Source organism: Camelina sativa, chromosome 2 (genome assembly GCF_000633955.1).
Source record: "Camelina sativa cultivar DH55 chromosome 2, Cs, whole genome shotgun sequence".
Taxonomy (NCBI): Eukaryota; Viridiplantae; Streptophyta; class Magnoliopsida; order Brassicales; family Brassicaceae; genus Camelina; species Camelina sativa.
The window spans coordinates 28,970,550-28,994,732 of record NC_025686.1 but is presented as its reverse complement, the minus strand read 5'-3'; the positions used below and the strand labels follow the sequence as shown (position 1 = coordinate 28,994,732).

The window sequence follows — 24,183 nt, the reverse complement described above, 5'->3', positions numbered from 1 at the left end:
ACCTCTGGTTTCATATCTCTATGTACAAGACCGTGAAGATGACATTGTCCAGCGACTTTGAGCATCTGCCTTACGACGACTGCTGCATCTTTCTCAGAGTATCGACTATCTTTCCTGAAAAGAGCATCAAATAATGTGACTGGTGGTAAGTTTATATATATATATATATCTTATAGGATACTAACAGGCAATAAAAGAGAGGAATGAGAGAGAGATGCTAACTTGGATAAGATCCTATCGAGCAATTCGCCTCCCTCGCACAACCTAGTTATAAAAAAAAAAAAAAAGGAAAAGAGTCAAACAAATGAGAATGCCGAGACATGAATGGACTAGATGAAAAGAGAAGAAGAAGACTGACTCCATAGCAATGTAGACGTAGTCATCATCCTCAAAGGCGTTGTAAAATTGAACAACATTTTCGTGGCCAGAAAGAGCTTTGAGTATTTGAACCTCTCGCTTGACGTCTTCAACGGCAATAGGAAGAACCATCTGTGAGCATTGACCAAAAAAATGATAAGTGAAGTAAAAAAAAAAAGCAGAGCAAGATGAAGTAAAAGTGTAGAGGCATGTTACAAACAAGATGGGATACAGAGAAAGCGCAATACAAGTAAAAAAAACAAACACACACACACACAATCGAGAAGCCTTGTAATGGAATCGTGGCATCTACAGTTCACAAAACAAAATTTTTAAAAACAAGTGCTGGGAGAAATGGAGAATCAATCCAGTTTAATAATACATTCCGGAATGAATTAGAAAAGAGAAATCATGGCAAGTGCTTTTTTTTGAGAAAGAAATTGAAAAAAGAAGAATCTACAAATGTGTTTAAAACAATATAAAATAAAAAATAAAAAACCAACTTTATGTATGTGTGAATGAATCTACACCTACGGTGAGGGAGAGGATGAAATTGAATAAAGGAATCGGATTAAAGAGAGGGAGGACGACTGAGAAACCCCTAACCCCCAACAAAAAAAAAGGCCTTTGTACTTTGTAGAGGCTTAGTTGGTGATTATATAATACCTTACTCTTATCGAGTCTCTTGACGGCGAGGCGATCTCCATTGGACTTGTCGATGGCAACGTAGGTATAGCCAAATTGACCATGGCCGAGGAGCTTGCCGATGGTGTAGAGATCGTGGAAATCTTTGGCGTAACCAAAATCAGTACGCTTGCCGCAGGGGATGGAGCCGCTTCTGCGCTTGGCATCCATATTGATCTTGGGAGGAGCAGCAGACGACTTATTATTATTATTATTGTTGCGGCCTTTATTATTACGACGGTTGTTGTTATGATTGGTGGTGGTCTGACTACTTCTTCTGCTGCTGCTGCTAGCACCAGTGACTCTAATGGCGGAGAAACACACACCCATGGCGACCTCTTCTTCTCAATTAAATTAAGAAAGCAGGGGAGAGTAGTAGTAGTAGATAGATGATATGAGATCAAAGAGTTTTATTTGGGAACAAAGAAATAAATAATAATAAAGGAAGATTAATAATAGAAAGAAAGAAATCGAGAGGAAGAAGAAGAAGCTGAGAGGAAGGAGGAGGAGGGTTGAGTTGGTCAAACCCCAAAGAGCGAGTGAAGCCCCCAGCAGCTCTCGGAAATACCCTTCTCACTTTCCCCCTTTCTTTCCTTTTTTTCCTTTTCTTTTTTTTTCATCTGCTTACGAGTTTACGACTAGCTAGTACTGGACCACTAGTACTATGCACACTTTACACAGTACAATAAAATTGCACGCACACTTTTTACATTACCAGCAAAATAAAATAAGTAGTACTAATCTGTATGAAATTTATAAAAAATAATTGTCACTTGTCTCTCTAATTTTAAACGACGACAAAATAATTTAAAACGTAATGGTGGGTGTGAAAGCGAAGACCTTCTTCCTCCCCCAGCCAGCATGTGGGATCTCTACACCATCCATCCCCTCTCTCTCTCTCGATTCAGTTTTTTTATTTAATTGACAGGAAACGTAATTATGGATGGGACACACTCTCTCTCTCTCTATTCCTCTAAGGGCATTTTTATAGGGGAATTATTTTGGGTGTTCTTCTTAGAGTAAATATATTATAAAAATAATGTAAGAACAGTAGTTAAGATCTTTTGTTAAAAAGTTAGTTATTGGAGGAATATGTCCATCAGCTTAGGCCTAAGGCTGTAGGCCATCTTTATAGGCATAACACCAAAGGTGTTCTTAGTCCAAAAAAATTAGAAAAATAATGAATAGTGGCATAAGAACACTAAGATCAGTTCTTAATGTAGAACTGTTCTTGGCTCAGTTCTAAACTGATGTGGCAAGCTGTGAATAGATATTATTTTTTGTAAACAATTTTTCACAAATTAAAAGAGGATTTGATTGAGAATATATAAAATAAATTTGGACATTAAACTATATATTAATTAAATAAAATGTTTGTGTGCTTTAATTAAGTAATACGTTTTTTTTTTTTTCTTTTTTAATGTTTTTTTTTTTCATAAAATTTTGGTATTGTATTCTGAATTTTAGTAAAAGTTTTATAAGTTTGCAATTTAAATGTTATTTTATAAGTTTTTATAATTGTAATATGTTTAACATTATTATATTATTAAATCTTATGATCTTAAACATGTTCCCTTAATAACAATAACTAACTTTTTAACAAAAAAAAATCTTAACTACTGATCTTACATTATTTTCATAATATATTTACTCTAAGAACACTCAAAATAGTTCCCCTACCCTAACCACCTCCGTAGATTGGCTTAGCCTTTTGTATCTTTCTTTCTGTCGCTCTCTCCGATTGCCCTTTGTAATTTTCCCTTTAAACATTTGTATGCTTTAATAAAATAATAAGCTATACACATTTTAAAAAAAATACTTAGATTTTCTCTGCTGCTGCTTTTATTTTTCTTTTAGTCTACCAAATTGACTTGGTCTTTTCAAGACTATTGTATATTTTTTCCATTTTATTAGACTTTTTCTTTATTTGTTTGTTTCCTTGTAGTCTTGTACCACGTTTATCAATGGTTTACTATTACTCTATTTTTTAACTAACGAATGATCTCTTTTTTTTTGCAATTCCAGTCAGTCACGCTGAAACTGAATCACCTACACATTCACGTGTGTGTTCCTTCCTTACAACGCGCAACTACTACTTCTGTTTCCTCTTTTTTTTCTTCTTCTACCCATTTTCCTATGTTTTTTTACATACTATTTTATTACCACTAGGTCTTTTTTTACTCATACTACTAGTACAGTACTTATGAAGAAATTGTTTATGGGAAAACCAAAGTGTGTAATGATGACGGGAGCCACTTTGCTTAGCAGTATGAATCTCCACTTTGCTTTTTCTTTTTCTTTTTTTCTTATTTGCTTATTTTTGCTTATTTTATACTTGTCCAGATAGAAAAACGTGTGTCTTGTTTAGCCTAAACTAATACATTACGCACATATTTAGTGTTGTTTTGACAAAAACATACTATTATGCGACTTGGGGAAGGGGGACCCTCTCACCAATTCTGATTACTAGTGATCCCAAAACCCGGGCTTCCAATACGCTTAATTATGGCCCAATCCATTACGTTTTGCTCAAATTGGAATTTCAATACAAAATCTCGCTTGTATCAGTTGTGTCTTGTTTCAGGCACGGCATGTATTTCATGACGGTCTTAATTAGCGTGTTTTTATTACACACTAACCATGACTAGCTAGAAGAACTGACTCATACGTAGCATTTCTGGAGGTCTTGGATGATAATACATATAGTATACAAAAGCAGTTATATACATGCATACGTGATATAAAAACGAAATCAACTGAGTATTATTACTACCTAACCTACCGGCTACCCATAGTTATCCATTTATTTCTCATAGTGTAGATCCCATCTCTCACTTTTGATTATTTCTCATAACAAAATCCCAGAATTTTACTAACCTTTTCAGATCCTATTCACCATCTTCAGCGAGACAAGCGATCACCATGTCTCTGGCCAGCAATCTCGTAACACCAAGTAAGTCGCATTATTTATTTTCTCCCCTCGCTTCTTCTGGCATGTATTTCTGGGGTTTCACTATTACATAGGCATCATTATTAATTGTGTCCATCAAATTAATTAAGACTATTATTTGAATTTTCTTTGTTTCCATGCATTCTCCTTTTCTTAATTATATGCTAAAACAGATACTACTAGTCTTCGTCATGGACCTTAATTAACGTAAACGTAACCAAAATATATATAACTAGATTTGAGTTGGTCTGCCTCGTCGCCCCTGCCATTGCCTTCCGTGACGCCACTCCACGTCGACGCATTTACTTTTCCTCCTGCTGTTGAGTCGCCCGCTTCCCACAAAAAGCTTTTCCTCGGTGGTGCAGGTTAGCTTAGCTAGCATCAATCCAATCAAAGTGGCGCACGGCCTGTCTGTTTACGCACGCCTAGCTACTTAAATTAATTACATATATACATGCACGTGGCTTAATTACTTGCGCACGCAGGGATACGATGGTTTGCTATTGAAGGCAAGTTCGTGATCGTCACGGTCATCGGAGTCTACCTTGAAGCTATGGCAGTGCCGTCACTCTCCGTTAAGTGGAAGGCAAGGATGCCAAGGCGTTAACGGAATCTGTGCCTTTCTTCCGTCAACTCGTCACAGGTTTACTTTTTAATTATTACGTGCAAAATTAATTAATTAAAACACTTTTGTCCCTTGTTCACACTTCACACGATTTGTGTAGTTGTATGTTCAAGTCAAACACGTTATAGATTACTTTTTCTTTATTTCTTTTTCTTTTTTTTTGCTTGTGGGGAAAATTAAAGGTGAGTTTGAGAAATTCGTAAGGGTGACGATGAAAGTGAAGTTAACGGGGATACAATACTCGGAGAAAGTAGTAGAATACTGTGAGGAGATCTTGAAAGCGTCAGGGAAGTACACAAGATCTGAAGCCAAAGCCATCGACATATTCTTGTTGATCTTCAAAGACCAAGATTTCCCTCCAGGCTCTTCAGTCCTCTTCGCTCTCTGCTCAAAAGGCTCCCTCACAGTGAGTGATGCTTGTTTTCTGTTTTCGAGTTTTTGATAATTAATTAACGGAGTAATTAATGAGGGTTTCGTAACTTGTGACTGTTACGTTATAATCAGATTGCGTTTTCTAAAGACGAGAGAGTCCCGAGAAATGGAAAGGCCGTGATCAAGAATAAGTTATTGGGTGAGGCAGTTCTTGAGTCTATGATTGGGAAGAATGGTGTGTCCCCTGCAACCAGGAAGAGCCTCGCTGAGAGATTGTCTAAGCTGATGAGCAACAACGATCGATGAAACTATCAAAGCTCCTACATGTCGTGACCAAAATGATGAAACTATCAAAGTTCCTACTCAGGATTAAAAATTATCAAGAAAATAAAGACACCGATCGAGGATGTTCTGCGTTTTAATATGATGACAACTAATCTTTCCATTTCAATGGAATTTGGCTGACAAAAAAAAAAAATATATGATGACAACTAATCTAAAAAGTATCTTTTAATATATAACATTATAAATATTTATATATAAAAAGCTGAATTCATCTTTAGAACTAAATGTAGTATATTTTAAAATATAATTTGTTTAGCTTGAAATTCTTGTCATATATTTATTTTTATAGTAATTTTGATTTTTTATCTAAAACAAAAATCATTTTTTTATTGAGAATAAAAAAATTATGAAAGTAAAGTATATTTTAATATATAGACATTATAAATATTTATAAAGAAATAGCTGAATTCATCTTTCGTTTAAAGAGAGAACTAAATGTATATTTAAAAATATAATTTGATTAGCTTGAAGTTCCTATCATAAATTTATATTTATAGTAACTTTGATTTTTTAAATTTAAAACAAAAATCAGTTCTTTATTCAGAATTAAAAAAAAATTATGAATTTTATCACATATTTTATTAACTTACATATTCTATCAAATATTTTGTAACTCTCATATTTATAATCATATCCAAACTCAAATATTTAAAATGAAGGTTATCAAAAAATTTAACCACATATAAAGATAAAAACTATACCGATATATGTTCTGCAAGCATATGGTTTATACTTGTATACTTTCTGCAAGCATGTGGTTATCCTATGTTTCTTGGAGTCCACAGACGGCATGCGCTTTAAAAAAAAATCAATTTTATGTAAACTGAAATTATAATAAATAATACTAACAAAATATTTATATTTTTCAATCACCAATCCCATCTAAATGGTCCGGGAAAATAATGTGAAGTCAAATGAAATAAATAATTTATTTAGTCTTTTCAATTCCTAGATGAAAAGAACTAAATGATGGTCATCATATATACCTAATCATCTTTTTTTCATGCTTAAAAACTTAATTTCAAAGTATCAGTTTTCAACACTACTTTGAAATTATTGACCTCAATTTTTAAAATTATGTAATGCTCGCATGAAAATATGACTGATCAGTCTGAAAAGAATAATTTATTGGGTTAAGTGTTTAGGAGATCTCAATAAAAATATATTATAGTGTGTTCGGAACATAAAAAACACAACATCCTAAATAATGAATGAACAAATAAAAAATATAACTTTAAGTAGCGAAAACATTATAATGTAATAGTTATACATATATTTTAATCATATTTGACTCATATTTTATCATGTTAATTTCAATACCACCTAAGAATAATTACAAGTTTGAATTATTTAATATTGGAGCTTAAAGGAAGAAATTTCTTTTTGTTAATAGTTTAAAGGGCAGATTGATGGATGAACAGTGTGGGCTAAATGAAGGGACGCAAAAGGCCCATTAAGGGAAAAACTTATCCGATTAATCTTGTAAACAAGGAAATAATAACACAACGGCTAGTTTTTCAGAAACGGCTCCTTCCATCTCTGTACCCAACGGCTACTTTCTTTCAAATAACGCTCCAACGTTCGTTTCTCTAATCCATCATCATATATTTATATGTAATCAGTCATATACTAAACCCACAATTACAATCACTTTTTGTCTACTTCTCTCAGAATCAGATTTAGCGGTTTTTCTCTCTACTTCCCATCCCAGTTTCCCAGAATTTTACTCTTTCTTATCGGATTCAAGTAATGGAGACACCATCATCCACAAGAAGAGTCACGAGGTCTCAGACCCGCGCTTCCACCAATCATCTCTTGTCCTCCTCACGTAAGTCTCCCCTATTCTTCTTCTTCTTCTTCTTCTTCTTCTGCTTGTTTCTCTCGAGGTTTCTTGGTGGAGATTCTTGATTCTAGGGTTTCTTGGTATTTATTGTTTATGGATCTGATCGTTTTTTTATTATGTCCTCCAGAGAAACCAGAGGATTCGGACAAATGTCAATCCAAGTCTGTGCGAGCAAAACCGCAACAGGACCGGTCAGCTTTGTTCGACATAACCAACGACTCGCCGATCGTAGGTCTGGCGATGCAGACACCATCTTCAGGCGTGGTTGGGAAGAGAAATATGAGCAGAATCAAGAGCACTCCTGGATCTGGCGAGGCTCTCTTGAGAGGCCAAGTCAAGACCCTCTTGCAGAAGGTTGAAGAAGAAGCAGATCTCACCAAGATTCCAATGGAGTCTCGTCCTTTCATCCATCTTGTTACTTCTCCTATGGGACTTCTCGCCCCGACTCCGGCCAACACCCCACAAGTTCTCAATTTCTCTGTTGACAACGAAGCGCAGGTTGTGATCACGTCTCCGGTTGTTGCAGGGCAAGTCAGAGCACCATCTCAGGTAATATATTAAAAAACATATGGAATCTCTCTGTTTTGATATAGGTTGGGGGTTTTGTAATATTGGTGTGTACTTGCAGGTGGTGGTGGAAAGCAACATGTTTGATGAGAAAGAAGAGAGCTTGGAGTTAGAGAGGAGCTCTTCCAGCATAACGCGATCATTGCTGCTCGATTTTAGTGATAAATCAGAAGTGTGGGAGAGCTCCTCAGAGTGCTCCTCCTCTGTGTTGACTAAAAGCCCTGAGGATGATAACTCATCGGCGTGGTCGATGCAAGTCAATGCAAGTACCAAAGACGAAGAAGAGGAGGAAGCGTATTCTTACTACGAAGCAGAGGAGGGGATTGTGGATGTGTTGTGTGAGGGAATGAGAAAGATGAGCGTAGTAGCCAAAGGGAAACACACTCGATTCGTGTACGGCAGTGAAGATGAGGAGGACGAGATTGTTGAAGCCAAAGAGCAATCCTCCTCCCCTGGAGTGTTGCGTTTGAAAGGCTTTCCTACATCAACAGGGAAACATGTCAGATTCGCCGGTGATGACATATGAATGAGAGAGCCTCCTCCGATCCTTTTTCATTTTACTTTTTGGAGTCATAATGTCGTATGAGACAAATTATCCTCAACTGTCTCTCGACGACTTTCATATGACTCATCTTGTTGCTTCATTCATATATGATTGATTCCCTATTTCTGATTCTTGTTATTTTTCAATAACTCCCAAACTTTAATCGGAATATTATGACTACTCTTTTCGTTTTTAATTACTTCTCTTGCTTTGTTGTGCAATTTAATTCTAGTCCATGCATCAAACTGTTGATCTGTTTCAAGAAAAACTGAGTATGAGAGAAACAGTAAAGAAGAAGAAAGATAAAACTGTGTGTAAAGACATCGTCTTATTCTTTCTTATATAGGACTTAACCGACACAACCCAAACAATAAGAGTTCTATGTAACTCTTCACTCATCTAATGTACTGTATGAAATTTATAAACCTAAGTAAAACATTAATAAGAAACTCAATTATCTTCCAACACAAACTTTACTGATATCCAGACTATAAATCTCCATTATAACATCTGCATAGTTAATTCAGTAGTATTCTAGTTTTTTATTGGCTCGTTAGTCATGACTTCGATTGCAAATATATAAGATAAATTATTTGGTTCTTCTCTTTTATCAATAATAAACCAATGTACTTGGTCAATTAGGAATCATCATTACTAAGTTAATATATATACTCCATGAGTATATTTTATTTAAGTATCGGATACACATGAGCTGTACTTTTCGTTTTCGACATAGAACCCAAGACGAATTAACAAATCCATCGTCTCTTTATTATTAAACCATCCAAATTTGTCTATGTCTATGATGATCATATCAATTATATATCTCTTTTTAGTTTTTGAATTGGCCGGTGAGTCGGCTTCAATGTTTAACAAGGCAATCCAATGTATAAATAAGCTTGGGTTTATACAATTCAATAGTATATTATGTTGTGATTAAATATAGATTGGTAAAATTTTCCACATGTGACCATGTGAAAAATCAGCAGACGTCAATAAAAGACAATGACCCGCATGCATTCTCTATTTATTGTGCAGCAAAAGCCTTGAGACAACTCTTTCAACTCTGCCCCATCTTGTAGATCCATTCATAGACACAATACTTCCCCTGCCCATTCGATGCAAGTATGTTGTACTAGTAGACTAGTAGTAGTATATGTTTTTGCCACCTAACAAAAGAAATGCTTTAAATGCCTATTTGCATGCGAATGAGATATGGTCTTGAAATGTCCCGACCATGTTATAAACACACAACATTAAATGTACCATTCACCAAAATATAAAACTTGGCCGGCCTTAAAAGGATTTTTCTTTTTTGAAAAATATAGTACTCCTATTTGATATTGGAACTTGGAAGGTCTCCATAACAAAATAAAGCAAAAGACAAAAACCACCAATAGATAAATACTGCGCCTCTTTTTCTCGATCATTTAGATTCTCGTGTATAAATAAAACCCCACATGCGACGACAGCTGAAGAGGACACACACTTAACTTAATCATATCAAAAGCTTGTGTAGATGATGAAGACCAAGAACTCCGGCGTCGGATGTGTCCCCCGTGTAAAAAGCAACTCGAGAACCACCAGTGATCGAGAGATTAGTGTTACCCCTTTGACTCTTATCGACCGGTTTCGCGAAGCAGTTCTCCGCCTCATCATGATATCTGCCGTCTCCAAGTCCACATCTGGCCGCCGTAACAAAAATCCGCCGACCAAAAAGTACTATAACCACACCGATACATATCACAGCGAAGCCGTGGCCGACTGTATTGAGTTTATCAGAACCAAGAAGGCCATCCACGAGGAAAACGCCCGCTAACATCGTCGTTACTTGTGTTCTTATTTGTCGTCTGTTATGCTTTAATTAGTAAGTCATAAAACAGGTTGAATAAAAAAAGTTACCGTACTTGTTGTATGTGTCTCTCTATATATATGCGGCCTTGCTTGATATTTTTTGGGTTTCGGGATTAAAACACTCAAGTGTTGGTAATTTAGTATTGATTCATTCTAATTTCTATATTAGAATTTCTACTACTCTCGGAATTATACAGCTAAAGTTACGGAGACAAGAAATCAGTGTTTTTTACCGTATAAGAAGACTTTAATTACCAATAAAAATACACTGATTTGTAACCGGCCCAATTTCGGCGATCGACATTTGGGATCGTATAATTGGGCCTATACGTAAAGAATTGAGAGAGCCCATACTCAAAAAGTTAGGCCCAAATAGAAAATCATTATAAGCGAAGGCGGTTAAAGACGTCGATCAAAGTCGAAGCCCTTGTTAGGGCTTTCTATCTACAGATCACCGGCGGTATTGGTGGTCTTCTTCTTGCCGGAGCAATGGTTGGTGAGTGCAATTGGTGCCATGGGATATGTTAATTTTGTCGGTGGTTTAACAAACATGTGAGTAATTGATTGTGAATGGTGGAAGTAATTTTTGTGCAGAGAGAGAGGAGCGAGTTTCACTGGAACTCAGCGAAGAACTTATACAGAGCATGGAACCTGGCGCCGTTTTCAGAGACTATGTAATTTCTCTCTTTGCCCCTTCTTTGTGTCTTCTTTCTCTAGCTGACATTAAAAGGGTTTTAAATTAAAGGATAGAGCTTTTTCGTTTCAAGAATTGCAGGATCAGCTCCATTGACTTTCACAAAACTTCTACTTATATGGTGACTGCTAGTGACGATGACTCAATTCGTCTCTATGATGTTGCTACCGCTTCGTGAGCTTTCCTTCTCCTTTACTTTCTTTGCCTTGGACCTTTTTCTCTTGACAATTACTTAATTCAGTGTTTCTTCTTCTTCTTCTTGTTTCAGATGTCTCAAGACAATTAATAGCAAAAAGTACGGTGTTGATCTTGTTTGCTTCACTTCCCATCCCACCACTGTCATCTACTCTTCCAGAAACGGATGGGACGGTGAGCTCAATTTCATGTGCATTGCTTTTTCATCATTCCTCATTCTTTCATTTACTTTTAGCTAACTTTGATATCTTTATCTTGTTAGACTCTCTGAGGCTTCTCTCTTTGCACGATAACAAGTACTTGCGTTACTTCAAAGGACATCATGACAGGTTTATTTCTTTCCTGTTTCTTCTTGTTCAACCTTTTTCATTCCATTACCATATGGTGTTAAATTTGATCCATATAATTCTACCGCAGAGTTGTTTCGCTTAGCTTGTGCTCTGGTGGGGAGTGCTTCATCTCCGGTTCTCTTGATCGAACTGTTTTGCTTTGGGATCAAAGGGTCGAGAAATGCCAGGTACTTTACCTTTTATTTTCTTAGCCTAGGTATGTCTTATGTCAGTCACCACCATATATATAACTCTGATCTTTTGGTTTAAACATAGGGTCTCTTACGAGTCCAAGGAAGGCCTGCTGCAGCTTATGATGATCAAGGGTTAGTTTTTGCAATTGCCTTTGGTGGCTACATAAGAATGTTTGATACCCGTATGTACGAAAAGGTTTGTTATTTGACTAATGCTTACCAATGATCCTTCTGTTCTTTAGCAGCCTGATGGGCCACTTATATTCACTTTCCTTGTTTATAAATTTTCTTTGCATAGGGTCCTTTTGAAATATTTTCCGTTGGTGGTGATCTTTCTGAGGCAAACGTTGTGAAATTTAGTAATGATGGAAGGCTCATGCTGCTCACAACCATGGATGGTTATATTCATGTGCTTGACTCGTTTCGTGGAACACTCGTATGCCTTCAACTTCCCTTGCTCCTCCCTACCCATGCATATATTCTTTTTTTTTTTCATTTTCAACACACATAACAAAAATACACACAAAAATTGCTGGTTATGTGACTCTTTTTTTGGGTCAATTACGTTGCAGCTATCCACATATAGTGTGAAACCAGTAGCTGAAGCATCGACATTGGATGCAACCTTCAGTCCCGAAGGGATGTTTGTTGTTTCAGGTAACCTCTGAGTTTTATCTGATTTGGAAAATACATATTTGTTCAGAGACACTTCCTCACATGTAAAAGTAACCCTTTTCGATTTTTTTGTATGGTAGGTTCAGGGGATGGTAGTACCCATGCATGGGGTGTAAGGAGCGGAAAACAGGTTGGACTAGCAAAGTAGCCGTAGTTTTGTTGTTCCAAGATGGGAAAGTTTGCTGGTATATATGTATGTGTTGATTGGATGGATAATTGAATGTGTGTAGGTACATAGTTGGATGGGTATAGGCGGTGGTGATCCCCCAGTCATAAAATGGGCACCGGGAAGTCCAATGTTTGTGACAGGCTCTTCGGAGCTTTCATTTGTAATCCCGGACTTGTCCAAATTGCCAGCTTACTCCATAAGGAAATAGGAGTGAAAGTGACGGTCATACGTCTTTGCCATGTAAAGGAGTCCTCCTCAGTTAAGGCTTTGGTTGAGTTGAGACTGTGTTGTGGCCTGTGGGTGAAGCCGGTTAACTTATCCCTGATTATTTCTGTTTGTATTTGTATTCCTACTAACAAGTGCTCTTGTACCATCAAGATAGAGAAATCCCCAAGTCTCTCTCAGTGAAGACTGTTTCTGTCTGATTGATTCTTTCCTGCCCAAGATTTTTGATTTATAGGTAAGCCAAGCAAGCAATCATCGATCTTAGGCTGAGTTAAAATAGTGGGCCAATAGTAGGCCGACACAATAGCATTAGTAGGAAAAAAAGGCTCAATCAATAAAGGCCCCAACTCTTGTCTTATGGGTTTTGAAAATTAACCATTAAAATATTTTAACATGTGTCAAGTTATCAATTTTATCAATTTCATGTTTTAACATGTGTAGAAGTTAATATTTAATAAGAGAAATTTGATTACAACAAAAATAAAATATTTTGTTTTAAAAAATATTTAATAATGTAAATAAATAATTATCAGAAAATACAGAATTTATAAAAAATACAAAGTTTTTAAAAAATAATTATAAGGAGATTATATATATATTCATAAAATTCAAAGTTATAATATTGTTTATTTATTATTAATGTTAAGTTATTAATTCTATAAAAAATAGAAACATTGATTAAGAAAAAATTATACAGTTAATTATTAATTTTAAAAAATGCTGACCTAAGACTAATTTAATAGAGACTGAGCCTAATACTAATTTAATAGAAATTGGGCCGTTAATTTGAGCCTTAGTACATTTTAAAGCCTACGTGTAATGTCTTGATAAAAATATGTTTATTAATAATATATTTGGAGATTAAAATAAAAACGACGTGCATGTGCTGCTTCAAAAACTCAACCGGACTGCAGTTTTAATTAGCTGGCAGCTAGGTTATAATCCGACATTTAGCTCTACATGGAAACGGTCAAAAATGAAGCGTCCTTACGCGCTATATGTCGCGTGATTCAACACGCGCCCAAATCTGCAGGCTATATAGTCCAGGGATTTTGCTCTATTTTCAACAATTTAGGATTTCTTATTTTAGCTGCGCGTGGGAGAATTTGTTTTTTTTTTCTATCCTTTTCATCCGTCGCTTTAAAGCGATTTTTAAACCCTTTTTCAATTAAAAACGTATAATTTATTTTCTGAACTATATCATGACGAAAAAATTCTCAATACGTGGGCGAGGTTCTTTTTAGAATAACTTATCCATCTCCAATCCTCTATCCATTTATATTTTTACTAGATGAGGACCCATCTAATATACAGATTTAAAATTTTACAACTTAAATGAAATTTAATAAAAGTATATTAAAATTTATTGTACGTTATTTATAAATTATATTTTTGTTATAATACACTAATTTATATACATTTACAAATATTTTATGTGTGTTACTATCAAAAGTGTATTTTTTTACACTTAAATATACTTTATGTTAAAAATATATTTTTTATCACCACCTAGAAAATATCTATATGAACATATTAAGCTAACTATTTTACTTTCACTGTTTTAATTACTAAAATTGTTGGTTCAAAAAACATTTTGAATAAAAAATATATTACATAATATACTAATCAATGATGTATCATCACAATAATGTATGACCACCATGGAGAAAACCTCGGCTTCGCCCTCATCCCTTATGGAGAGAACCTTGCGTCCAACCTCCTCCACCTTGGAGAGAATCTTGGCTCTGCCTTTCTGAGATAACCTTGGATTTAACCTTCTCCACTATAGAGAATCTTGGCTCTGCCCTCCTCCTGTGTGGAGAGAACATGTTCACGTCTTTTTTCTATTTCAAAATAGCTTGCTCTGACAACCAATGAAAGTAAAAACCATTTTCTAACGTCACAAAATCTTTTGATAGTAACTAATTGTTAAATTTCATAATATATTTGTAAAAGTATCTTTGACACACCATGATGTAGTCTCTGTCTCTGTAACGTCTCAACCGCAACCTTGCTTAGTGAGCACATGTCCACTCTTAATTAATCCATGGACCCATCTTCCTGAGTGGGCCCTACATGTATTCCCGACATGTGGACCCACTCATATTCGATGGCCGGTTGATTCAAAAAGACTATAAATTGATACTATATTTTAAACACTGCTTGAACTTTAAACTTCCCTAGTTTTTAAAATTTAAATTTATACTATATTCTCATATTTAAATAATTTATTCAAAAGCACTGTTTTCAATTTTGTTTAATTGAGAATTTTTTTATAATGGGAAGGCAAATTTTTCTTAATTTTTAAACTAAAATTTTCTCCCACTTTCTTCTTTTTAGTTGGGAATAGTTAAGATTAATATGTTGACCCAAAAAAAAGATTAATATATGTGTTTTCTTACTATATTTTTCATATTTAAATAATTTATTCAAAAACACTGCTTTCAATTTTTTTTAATTGGGAATTTTTTTATAATAAGAAAGTAAATTTTTCTTATTTTTTTAAACCAAAATTTTCTCTCACTTTCTTCTTTTTCAGTTGGGATTAGGTAAGATTAATATGTTGACCCAAAAAAAAGATTAATATATGCGTTTTCTTTTCCTAATACTATATTTTAAAATTTATTGTAGTATTTTTAGATTGTTTTATTTTATTTATATTTTCATCTTTGAATTATATGAGATTCATAGACTACTGTGCTTATAATTTTCTATTGCTTCTTTAATTATGTCGAATTGATTTTATTCTAATTTCTCAATCTTGATTGGTTGGTCATAAACCTTTTTTTCTTTCTGCAAACATAATTGTTACCATTATTTATTCAATCCTAAATTGAGATAACGAGTAAAACCTCATTGATAGATAAAATAAGCTAATCAAACACAAGCTTACAACAAACATAGATATATAGATTGGAAAAACATAAATCGTTGTTGATAGATCCACATGAGCTAAAAGACTGTGACATCCTGGTTTGCGGAAATGTTTAAAAGAATTGATTTGGTCACATATGTCACCAAAATGCAATTATTTTTTCGGTCAAGGGTCCTCAGAGAACTTTATGATGAGTGACCTTCCTGGAAGTGATTGTCGGAACTGTGCGAGTGAGGACAAAACACAGGAATCATTTCTTGATTTGTAGAGTCGGTAAACAAGTTTTTAAAGTCTCTCAGACGTAACAAACCGACCGAGAATAGATGTAGGGCCCACTTAGAAAAATGGGCCCATGGACTGAGAGTGGACATGGGATCACTAAGCAAAGTGGCGGTTGAGGCGTTACAGAGACAGATGCTACATCATAGTGTGTCGAAGACACTTTTACGATATATTGGGAAATTTAAGATGAGTTACTATCAAAAGATTTTTTGACGTTAGAAAAATGTGTTTACTTTCATTGGTTGTCAGAACAAGCTATTTTGAGATAGAAAAAAGCCATAAAGGAGGAAAGTAAAGCTGAGGTTCTCTCTATAGTAGAGAAGGTTGAACACAAGGTTATCTCCCCAAGGGAGGAAGGTGGAGGAGGTTGGAGGCAAGATTATCTCCCCGAGGGAGGAAAGCGGAGCTAAGGTTTTCTCCATGGTGAAGGAGGTTTGATGCAAGGTTCTAAGAGATGAGAGCGGAGCCGATGTTTATCTCCATAGTGGTCCAACATTATTGTGATGATACATCATTGATGAGCATATTATGTAATATATTTTTTATTTGAAATGTTTTTTGAGCCAACAAATTTAGTAATTAAAAAAACTATGCAGAAGTGAAAGTAAAATAATTGGCTTAATGTGTTCATATAGACATTTTCTAAGTGGTGATAAATAATATATTTGTAACATATAATATATTTAGGTATAAAAAATTACACTTTTAATAGTAACATATTCAAAATATTTGTAAATAGATATAGATCAATATATTATAACAAAAATAAAATTTATAAACAACATACAACAAATTTTAATATATTTTTATTAAATTTAATTTATTATTCAAATCTGCACATCGTATGGATGCTTATCTTAGTTACATCTAAAAGTAATAATTTTGTTTGACGTCGTCGGTCAGATAAACAAAAACTGATGAGGCAGGAAACTAAATTTTGTGCCAACTTAAAAACTAATTTTGTGGGTTGAGTGGTTCTTTCAACGACCCGCTTTTCAGAACGGAGTCAACCCGACCAGACGTTTTTCGTTCCCTCTCGTGTGATCGATCGGCCGGTGCCTGATTTACGTTTTGATCCCCGAAATCTCCGGGCAAAGTTCAATCTAGGTTTGTCATTTCATTTTTCCTAGTTACAATTTTGTTATCTCATAAAAAGATCCTCTCTTTTTCATTTTTGGGGTTGTTGTATTGCGATCCGATTCGATTCTATTGATCGTTGTTGAAATATTTAAGAGTCAGAAACAAAAATGTTGCTTTTTGAAGGGTTTCTCGTAAAAAGTTGATTTTGACTATTTGGAAATCAATTTTGCCCCAATCTTGTATGTGTATGGCTTGTTTCTTACCGATTTCATTCATCTTTTTTTTTGTGGGATCAATCAAGTATGGCTGCAAAGGAACTGGTTTCTTCTACCTCAAGCTTAGAATCAATCAACACTGAGGATCATCATCACATCTTGATCCCAGCTATGGATACTAGGAGCCCCAAGGAGAAGGAGATTGACATTCTCTGGAGCCGTGTGAACACTGCTACAGCATTATTGTCCTACCTTAAATCGAAAGCAACTTCTGTGGCTGCTGCCGATTTAGCCAATCTATCTCTTGGCCCTGACCAGCTCCAGTTATCCCTCGATGGCACTTTTGTCACTGAGATGCTCAACCATGTAGACACCGTTACAGGCGTCATGGAGTCTCTTGCTAGGCGTGCTATCATCGCCGAATCACAAGCCGCAATCGAGAAAGCTAAGCTTATGTCAAGTCAAGAAGAGATTCAAAGAAAGGTTGGCCAAATCGACAACATGTCCACCAAGTTAGAGGACATGGAAAAGTTTGCTCTTGGGACCAGTAGTATTCTCTGTGAAATGCGGCAGAGGGTTGATGACTTGGTCCAGGAGACTTCTAGACAGAAGCTTAGAGCTACCGAAAATGAGCTGGAACTCAGTCGTGTCAGGAGAGACTTTGAGTCGCTTAAATCCTATGTTACAAGTCTCATCAGCGTCAGAGAAACACTCGTCTCATCCGAGAAGCAGTTCCAAACTATCGAGCGACTTTTTGAACGGTGAGCGTTTTTGGTTTTCCACCAATCTGCCTACTCCTAGAAACTTGTCCATTATGAGTAGGCTCTAGAACTTGTCTTTGATAGTTGATAACCATTACAGAGCATGTCTTCTACACTACTACTTGTTTCTTGGCTTTCCATCAATCTGCCTACTCCTAGAATAAGCAACTTGTCCATCATGACTAGGCTCTAGAACTTGTTTTTGATAGTTGATAACCATTACAGAGCAGATTTATCATCGTGGAATTCTCATCATGTTTTACACTATCCTTAGGTGTTTGATAACGACTTGTTTGTGTTGTAAAGAGTTATATATATTTTCTTTTCCTATTGTGATTGTGAGTTCATCATGGGTGTCAATGATGATGTTGAAACAGGCTTGTTGCAAAGACAACGCAGTTGGAAAGCGAGAAAGTACAGAAAGAAGCAGAGGTTCAGAAACTAATGTAAGAGAATGTAAGACTGACGGCTCTTGTGGATAAGAAAGAGGCACAGCTTCTCGCCATGAATGAGCAGTGCAAAATGATGGCCCTAAGCTCTATATGATGGCTTAGAGATGAAGATTGCCTACTTTTTCTTTCTTCCACATGTATTATATATATAAAAAAAACCTCATTTGATACTACAACTTCCATGTTTGTAAATATCCAAAAGGCAAAAAAAAAATAATGGTCTTGGAAGACTTCATGTGTTAATGTACATTCTCTGCATATAAAATTGAACTGTGGTTTAGCTTGCTCCAGGGTTTAGGGTTTTAGGCTTTGATAGAAATGTCTCTATGGTAGAATTGCAAACCGGTTGGGTCTGGTCAGACCCGAGAGACCGGTAATGATTGGCGGCTGCACGAGACTGTATGGGCTTTCTGTTATATTTCCGTTAATGGGGTTTTGTCTGTAATACATCATTGCTCCATTTCTTTCATCCACAGAACATGAAGAGCCGTCGTCGCCCATGTTCTCTTCATCAATCTAAAAATCCCTGACATTCATATTTTTGTATATCTATAATTTGTGGTAGATGTAATTTCTTCACTCACCATATATACTCAAATTACATGATCTTAATCTATAGAAATATGGGGAACTCACAGTTTAATTTTTTCACACATATCCCAAGATTTTTATATATCTTTCAAAAGATATATGGAACATACATCTCATATACATGTCTAAAATGGAATAGTGTTGCACATGGTGAGTCCCATAACGTTGAAACATCATGTTAACACACAGTTTATTAATTCTCTATGAGTGTGTGGGTGCAATTAACATGTGAAATTATATTTTATAATATTCCTCATCATATATATATATATATATATATGTGTGTGGTTGAGCGTATAAATATGAGTCACCTCCACTATCTCTTTATCTATTGAGTCAAACGGAGAAGCAAAAACACAGAGAGCCAAGAGAAAAAGGATCTTTGCGAACGATGGGAGTAGAAAGGGGAAGTGGTAAGGCTCTGAAGCAGATGTTAAAGAGATGCTCGAGTTTGGGGAAGAAGAGCAACGTCGACGTTAACTTTAACGGCGTCCCCAAAGGTCACTTCGTCGTCTACGTTGGTCCTTCCAGATCCCGGCACGTCATCCCCATCTCCTTCCTCACGCACCCAATCTTCCAGGTATATATAATTAATATAACCTGCATGGATCATCGATATATGTCTTTCCTTTTTGGTTATAATGTTATGCATCCTTATGTTTGATACTTATATATTTCATGAATAATTCAGATGTTGCTGCAACAGTCTGAGGAAGAGTTTGGTTACTTCCAAGACAGTGGGCTAACCATCCCTTGTGATGAACACTTCTTTCAATCTCTTATTTCCTCCATTACTCCTTGACGCCCGGGACAAATATGAAGAAGATCATGGCTATATGTACCTACTTTGTGTATATCTTTTCGTCTTAAAATTATAGTTCTCATGTATTTAATAGTGCATGATGTCCTTTGAGTTGTAGAGTTCACGTTACGTACGTACTTTTGTTTTCACTCTCATTTTCTTGAATGAATTCTATAACTAAAAGCGTTATTTCGCTTGAAGGCGAGGGAGACTAAAAACAAGGACAGATCATACAGCAGAACTAGATCATCTCTCTATCATTGCTTGTATATTCTGATTGGACCCCCACATTTTTGTCCTTTTGCAATTATGTATATATATCCCTAACATAACATCAACAAATTTTCGCCCTCGACACTCATGGACCCTTTCTTCACCAAATAGAGAGGGTCATTTGCAGGTAACGTATAGCTCTCAATACACGACCAAAATTGTCAAAGTTTTGATGACATTTATATTCTATAGTTACTATTCGAACATATGATATTGTATATTATTCATTTGAGCATTTGAATTTTGTAAATAGTCTACTTCACTCCCAAGTAAACGCGCATGAATATGTGTACACACGACACAATAACCTACCTTGAAAGTGGGCTTTATCCATGGTGGTGTCATGGATAAGCCCTAGTCATAAAAACAATACAATGTTATAAGATTTCTATTTCTCATTATATGTTTAATTAAATTTGGGAGGTGGTACTGGGTATGTCACCACCACAAAAATACGACAAGACTTATTTCATGTCATTATTAAATTTCAGATTAAGTTGCAAAACAATAATTTATATAAGTAAACGTCTTCTGGATTGCACAATTTCGGACACTTGGCTCCCAAAGTATGATTTCATAATGGTATTATTAATATTGGTATCGTATAAGTGGTGACGTAATTGATGTGGCAACGATCATTTGGTTTTAACAATAGATATTGATCATGACTAGCTAGAAACGATATACTATCTGTTTAACCAACCATCCAAATATCCAATCATTTCATATCGCGTGAAAAAAAAAAAGATTTTGACATAACCGTTTCAGTTAATCGTTATGCCTTAACTCCACACAATGAGTTTTGGATAACCTCGAACTCTTTAATCATTTACTCCCTCTATATCATAATATGTTTTAGAATTTTTACATGAATTAAGAAAAACATTTAATGTTTAGCAATAAGTGTATTATTTATTTATAATAACATATTTTATATTTATTAACCAATAGTATTTCATCAAACTTTTAAATTCTCATTTAATAATTTTTGAAATTTACAAATTTTTAATATTAAATGATAAAAGTATACAGAAAATAATTCTTTGTGATACAAAAAAAATACTATAACATCATCTTTTATGATATTGAGGAAGTATATATTTGTTAACAGTTTAACACCAATCAAAAACCATACTAATTGGTATAATAACTAAATATTTATTAAAATAGATCAGGCAAGAAATTGTGAGAGGAAGTGTGGGGTTCACATGTCTGTGAGTTTTTCTACTAATTGGCCCACTGTTTCTCTCTTAATATATATATTATTTGCATACAAATGGTTCCTATGTCTTGTTTTGACTAGAATAGTTCAATCCAACTATAGGTTCGACTTCGACATTTAATTATGTTTCATTGTTTTTAATTTTATTTTAGTTTGACGAAAACTCTTTTTAAGCTTAGTGATATCACCATTCACTAATATAATGGATAATCAAATTATCATTATCATAATCCATGTGCTTTAAGTTGAAGGTAGGACGGCTACAAAATTGCGAAACTTTTCAAAACCCCTGGTGAAAGACTGAAAGTTTTAAAGTGTAGATGGCCAAAAGAACGTAACGGGCAAAGGGTTAACCAAAAAAAGAAAAGAACATGGATGACTAACTTTGGGAAACTTCTTGTTAAACAAACTTATCAGAACTGATTTGGATGAAGCTATTTACCAATATTTCAGACATGATTGGGGTTAAGTTTTGAGTGATACCCGTAGCTGTTTTAAGATCCAAACTTGAGCCTCTTAGCTCTGGGAAAGTGAGGTGCAACATCAGTCCACGACCTTTTAGAGCGTTCGTGAAGATACATGCAACTGTCGCCCATCCTACACCCTTTGGGTCTGTTAAAGAACATGCACGGTTTCTGAATCTTCTTAACCTTTACGACTTTCTTGTTATCATCAACTCTACCTTTGTAATTGTTATTTTCATTTGTTGCCGGACTGACTACCCCATGTTCCCTAATGAGGCTCTTGTAGTAGTCATCCCGGTTTGTATTACCATTACTGATTTGAGGAGCTGTTTCAGTTTGCGCTGATTCTGGTACCCTGTTCATATCCCAAGTAGACGACATGTTAAGGGGTTGTGTGTTTTGTTCCGAGACTAGAGCATTATCAACTGGGCTTGGTTTCAAAGGAGCAGGTGTGTAAGAATCTTCGAGTTTTGGCAATGGTTTGATCCCAGAAGACAATGGATAGGTGTGAACAACCAGGGAGGGTTTCATTGACAGAGTAGTGGACATGGGCAGAGTGGGTTTGGGGAGTGGGGGATCTGTAGCACAGGATTGAACCGACGAAACAGGTACATTATGTAGAGGAGGTGGGTTTGAGTCCATGGCATGAGTAGTAGGTTTGGCGAAGTCAGTGTTTAGAGTAGTAACATGATTAGCAGTTTCAAGTGGTTTACCATTACCATTCAACAAGTTGCGGACGAGAATGGGGTCACTGAGTAACTTGACAAGTAAATGAGCATCGACCTGAGAGCCCTGTTCCTTGGTTAACGAAGACAAAGCTGCAGAAGCAGCGAGACTCAACTGTGGTCCAAGTAGAGAAACAGAATTGAAATCATGATGAGAAGATTGTAAAGGAGGCTCAGGTTCGTCTTCAATGAAAGCGAGAGGGATACTAGGAGTAGTGCTGTCGTCGTAGTGTGCTTCTGATACAGAGGATGAGACGGAAGGACTATATGAAAACAGAGAGAGAGAATAATTAGTAAGTTATATAAAACATGGCACCAAAGCAAATCAAAGTCAAGAAAAGAAGCAAACCGAGTAGGGATGACAGAGCGATGGGGATAGAAAGCTTCCAAGACTTTAGAAATCCTCAAGTTCTCAGAAAGAGTTTCGGTGCTGTCACCACCACTCCCGACAAGCAAAGCATCACTGATGATAAACTGTTATTGTGGGAATCATATAAAGAAACAGAGTTTGGTAAGAAACATAACAACATGTAATGGTTAGCCATTAAATCCAAAGAGAAAAAAGGGAGAGGATTGATATAATAATAAAAGAACCTGAGGGGGGCGTTTCCATTTGATACGGGGAATGTTGTTACGCGTGGATGGAAACAAAGTAGTAGCTTCAAATCCAGGAGGAAGAAGATTGGAAGATGAAACTTTAGCGGGACAATCTTCAGTTAGAAACATCTTTACCTGTTGAACAGATTTTTTTTGAGTTAGTTAATGGTGTGTGTGTCCTTTACTCACTCCTTCTCAGAGCAGCCAGCAACAAAGTCGTTATCAATTCATAGAATAAGATAACTCCATTAAAAAAAAAAAAAAAAAAAAAACCCNCCCCACCAACCTAGTACCTCTATATGTTTCTCACTATTTCAGGCTCATAACAAAGTTTATAAATTGAATCGTTGTTGGTTGGTTTGGGGATCTCTTGCTGTTGTTGATTATATATATCTCACATATCATATTCATTCTCTCTAGATTCAAGTGTGTGTGTAATAACTCATAACCACATCAAAAATTAAGGGAAAAAAAGGTGAATTTTGCAAAGATAAATTAACTAGCTTTCCCCCAGACCATTACCAGAGAAAAAAAAAAAGTAATCTTTCTTTTCTTTTCTTTTCATTAAAAAGTTGGTCGCTTTGATAATGACTTATCATCATCATCATCATCTTCGATTCAAACTTTTTTTTTTTTTTTAAAGGAATACCTTAAATAGAAAAAAAATCAATTGCTTAGTAGACCCAAGGAAAGGGATATTGTTAAATGTAGGATTTTTTTGACTTTGGGGGAAGTCTGATGAATGAATAAATAAGAAGATAGATACACTCGGAAGAGTCGAGAGAACGAGAACCAGGGGCGGAGGAGGAGTTATGGGCGGAACGAATGAATGTGCTATAAAAAAATTAATACCTGACAAAGCCTACTCTCTGATGCCCATGACACTCTTCCTGATGATGTTTTCTTCTTCATATTTTCTTTTTATTTCTCTCTCTCTCTATATATATGATATTCAATAGTCTTTTCTTCTTTTTTTTTTTTGGTTAAGAGGACTAGTCAAAAATCACAATAACAAGTCTCTTCTCACAAACGAAACTAAACGATTGAGTAATCCTCCTATTTTTCGTATTATTAGACCAATCTCTTTCTCTCTAGGAATCTCAAGAGCCGCAGGGAGAGAGAGGAATCAGAAGGGACGTCGGCGATACGACTTGTTGTTTTGTGTTTTTTTTGCAAGAGTCGAGAGAGAGCGATACATATACCCCCCCCCCCCCACCCCCCC

At 35.5% G+C, this 24,183-nt stretch overlaps 5 protein-coding genes and 1 pseudogene across 9 annotated transcripts in view; 4 read left to right on the top strand and 2 right to left on the bottom strand.

Moving 5' to 3' along the window:
• The window catches only part of LOC104746101 (calcium-dependent protein kinase 28), a 4,586-nt gene extending 2,936 nt beyond the window's left edge, over positions 1-1,650 (bottom strand). For both annotated transcript variants that reach the window (XM_010467508.2, XM_019239183.1), the window contains exons 1-4: positions 1,024-1,650; positions 359-489; positions 223-264; positions 3-114 (exon numbers count right to left, since the gene is read on the bottom strand). In XM_010467508.2, coding sequence (XP_010465810.1) covers positions 3-114; positions 223-264; positions 359-489; positions 1,024-1,371 — 633 coding nt within the window. In that variant the 5' untranslated portion in view covers positions 1,372-1,650. The remainder of the gene's footprint in view (positions 1-2; positions 115-222; positions 265-358; positions 490-1,023) is intronic.
• On the top strand, positions 3,657-8,486 carry LOC104746083 (annotated as a pseudogene).
• LOC104746061 (WD repeat-containing protein 82-B-like) lies at positions 10,566-12,828 on the top strand. Of its 4 annotated transcripts, none has more exons than XM_010467473.2 (11): positions 10,566-10,633; positions 10,736-10,815; positions 10,909-11,009; positions 11,104-11,204; positions 11,293-11,359; positions 11,448-11,547; positions 11,636-11,749; positions 11,852-11,989; positions 12,126-12,210; positions 12,309-12,358; positions 12,459-12,789. In XM_010467473.2, exons 2-11 carry the CDS (start codon positions 10,786-10,788, stop codon positions 12,603-12,605), a joined length of 933 nt encoding a protein of 310 aa, XP_010465775.1. In that variant the 5' UTR covers positions 10,566-10,633; positions 10,736-10,785; the 3' UTR covers positions 12,606-12,789. The 4 variants fall into 4 exon arrangements, with proteins under 4 accessions (XP_010465775.1, XP_010465757.1, XP_010465765.1 ...); XM_010467455.2 differs by having other exon boundaries at positions 10,567-10,637; XM_010467463.2 differs by having other exon boundaries at positions 10,567-10,637; positions 10,722-10,815.
• On the top strand, positions 16,673-18,571 carry LOC104746050. Its single transcript, XM_019239169.1, has 3 exons — positions 16,673-16,886; positions 17,161-17,835; positions 18,213-18,571. Exons 2-3 carry the CDS (start codon positions 17,162-17,164, stop codon positions 18,283-18,285), a joined length of 747 nt encoding a protein of 248 aa, XP_019094714.1. The 5' UTR covers positions 16,673-16,886; position 17,161; the 3' UTR covers positions 18,286-18,571.
• LOC104746039 (auxin-induced protein 15A-like) lies at positions 19,227-19,880 on the top strand. The gene is made up of 2 exons (XM_010467427.1): positions 19,227-19,458; positions 19,570-19,880. The coding sequence occupies exons 1-2, from the start codon at positions 19,270-19,272 to the stop codon at positions 19,678-19,680; spliced, it is 300 nt and encodes a 99-aa protein (XP_010465729.1). The 5' UTR covers positions 19,227-19,269; the 3' UTR covers positions 19,681-19,880.
• LOC104746029 (zinc finger CCCH domain-containing protein 68-like) lies at positions 21,525-24,138 on the bottom strand. The gene is made up of 4 exons (XM_010467417.2): positions 23,814-24,138; positions 22,959-23,096; positions 22,714-22,838; positions 21,525-22,627 (listed from the first exon to the last, which is right to left on the bottom strand). Exons 1-4 carry the CDS (start codon positions 23,871-23,873, stop codon positions 21,670-21,672), a joined length of 1,281 nt encoding a protein of 426 aa, XP_010465719.1. The 5' UTR covers positions 23,874-24,138; the 3' UTR covers positions 21,525-21,669.

Bases quoted from the DNA above. Each gene is read 5' to 3' on its own strand.
- LOC104746039 (XM_010467427.1), top strand. From the start codon at position 19,270: ATGGGAGTAGAAAGGGGAAGTGGTAAGGCTCTGAAGCAGATGTTAAAG. The intron at 19,459-19,569 runs GTATATATAATT...TGAATAATTCAG, and splicing joins TCACGCACCCAATCTTCCAG to ATGTTGCTGCAACAGTCTGA.
- LOC104746050 (XM_019239169.1), top strand. From the start codon at position 17,162: ATGGCTGCAAAGGAACTGGTTTCTTCTACCTCAAGCTTAGAATCAATC. The intron at 17,836-18,212 runs GTGAGCGTTTTT...ATGTTGAAACAG, and splicing joins ATCGAGCGACTTTTTGAACG to GCTTGTTGCAAAGACAACGC.
- LOC104746029 (XM_010467417.2), bottom strand. From the start codon at position 23,873: ATGAAGAAGAAAACATCATCAGGAAGAGTGTCATGGGCATCAGAGAGT. The intron at 23,097-23,813 runs GTATTAATTTTT...TCTGTTCAACAG, and splicing joins CAGAGAGTAGGCTTTGTCAG to GTAAAGATGTTTCTAACTGA. The intron at 22,839-22,958 runs GTTCTTTTATTA...CCACAATAACAG, and splicing joins AATGGAAACGCCCCCCTCAG to TTTATCATCAGTGATGCTTT.
- LOC104746061 (XM_010467447.1), top strand. The intron at 12,211-12,308 runs GTAACCTCTGAG...TTTGTATGGTAG, and splicing joins AGGGATGTTTGTTGTTTCAG to GTTCAGGGGATGGTAGTACC. The intron at 12,359-12,458 runs GTTGGACTAGCA...GAATGTGTGTAG, and splicing joins GTGTAAGGAGCGGAAAACAG to GTACATAGTTGGATGGGTAT.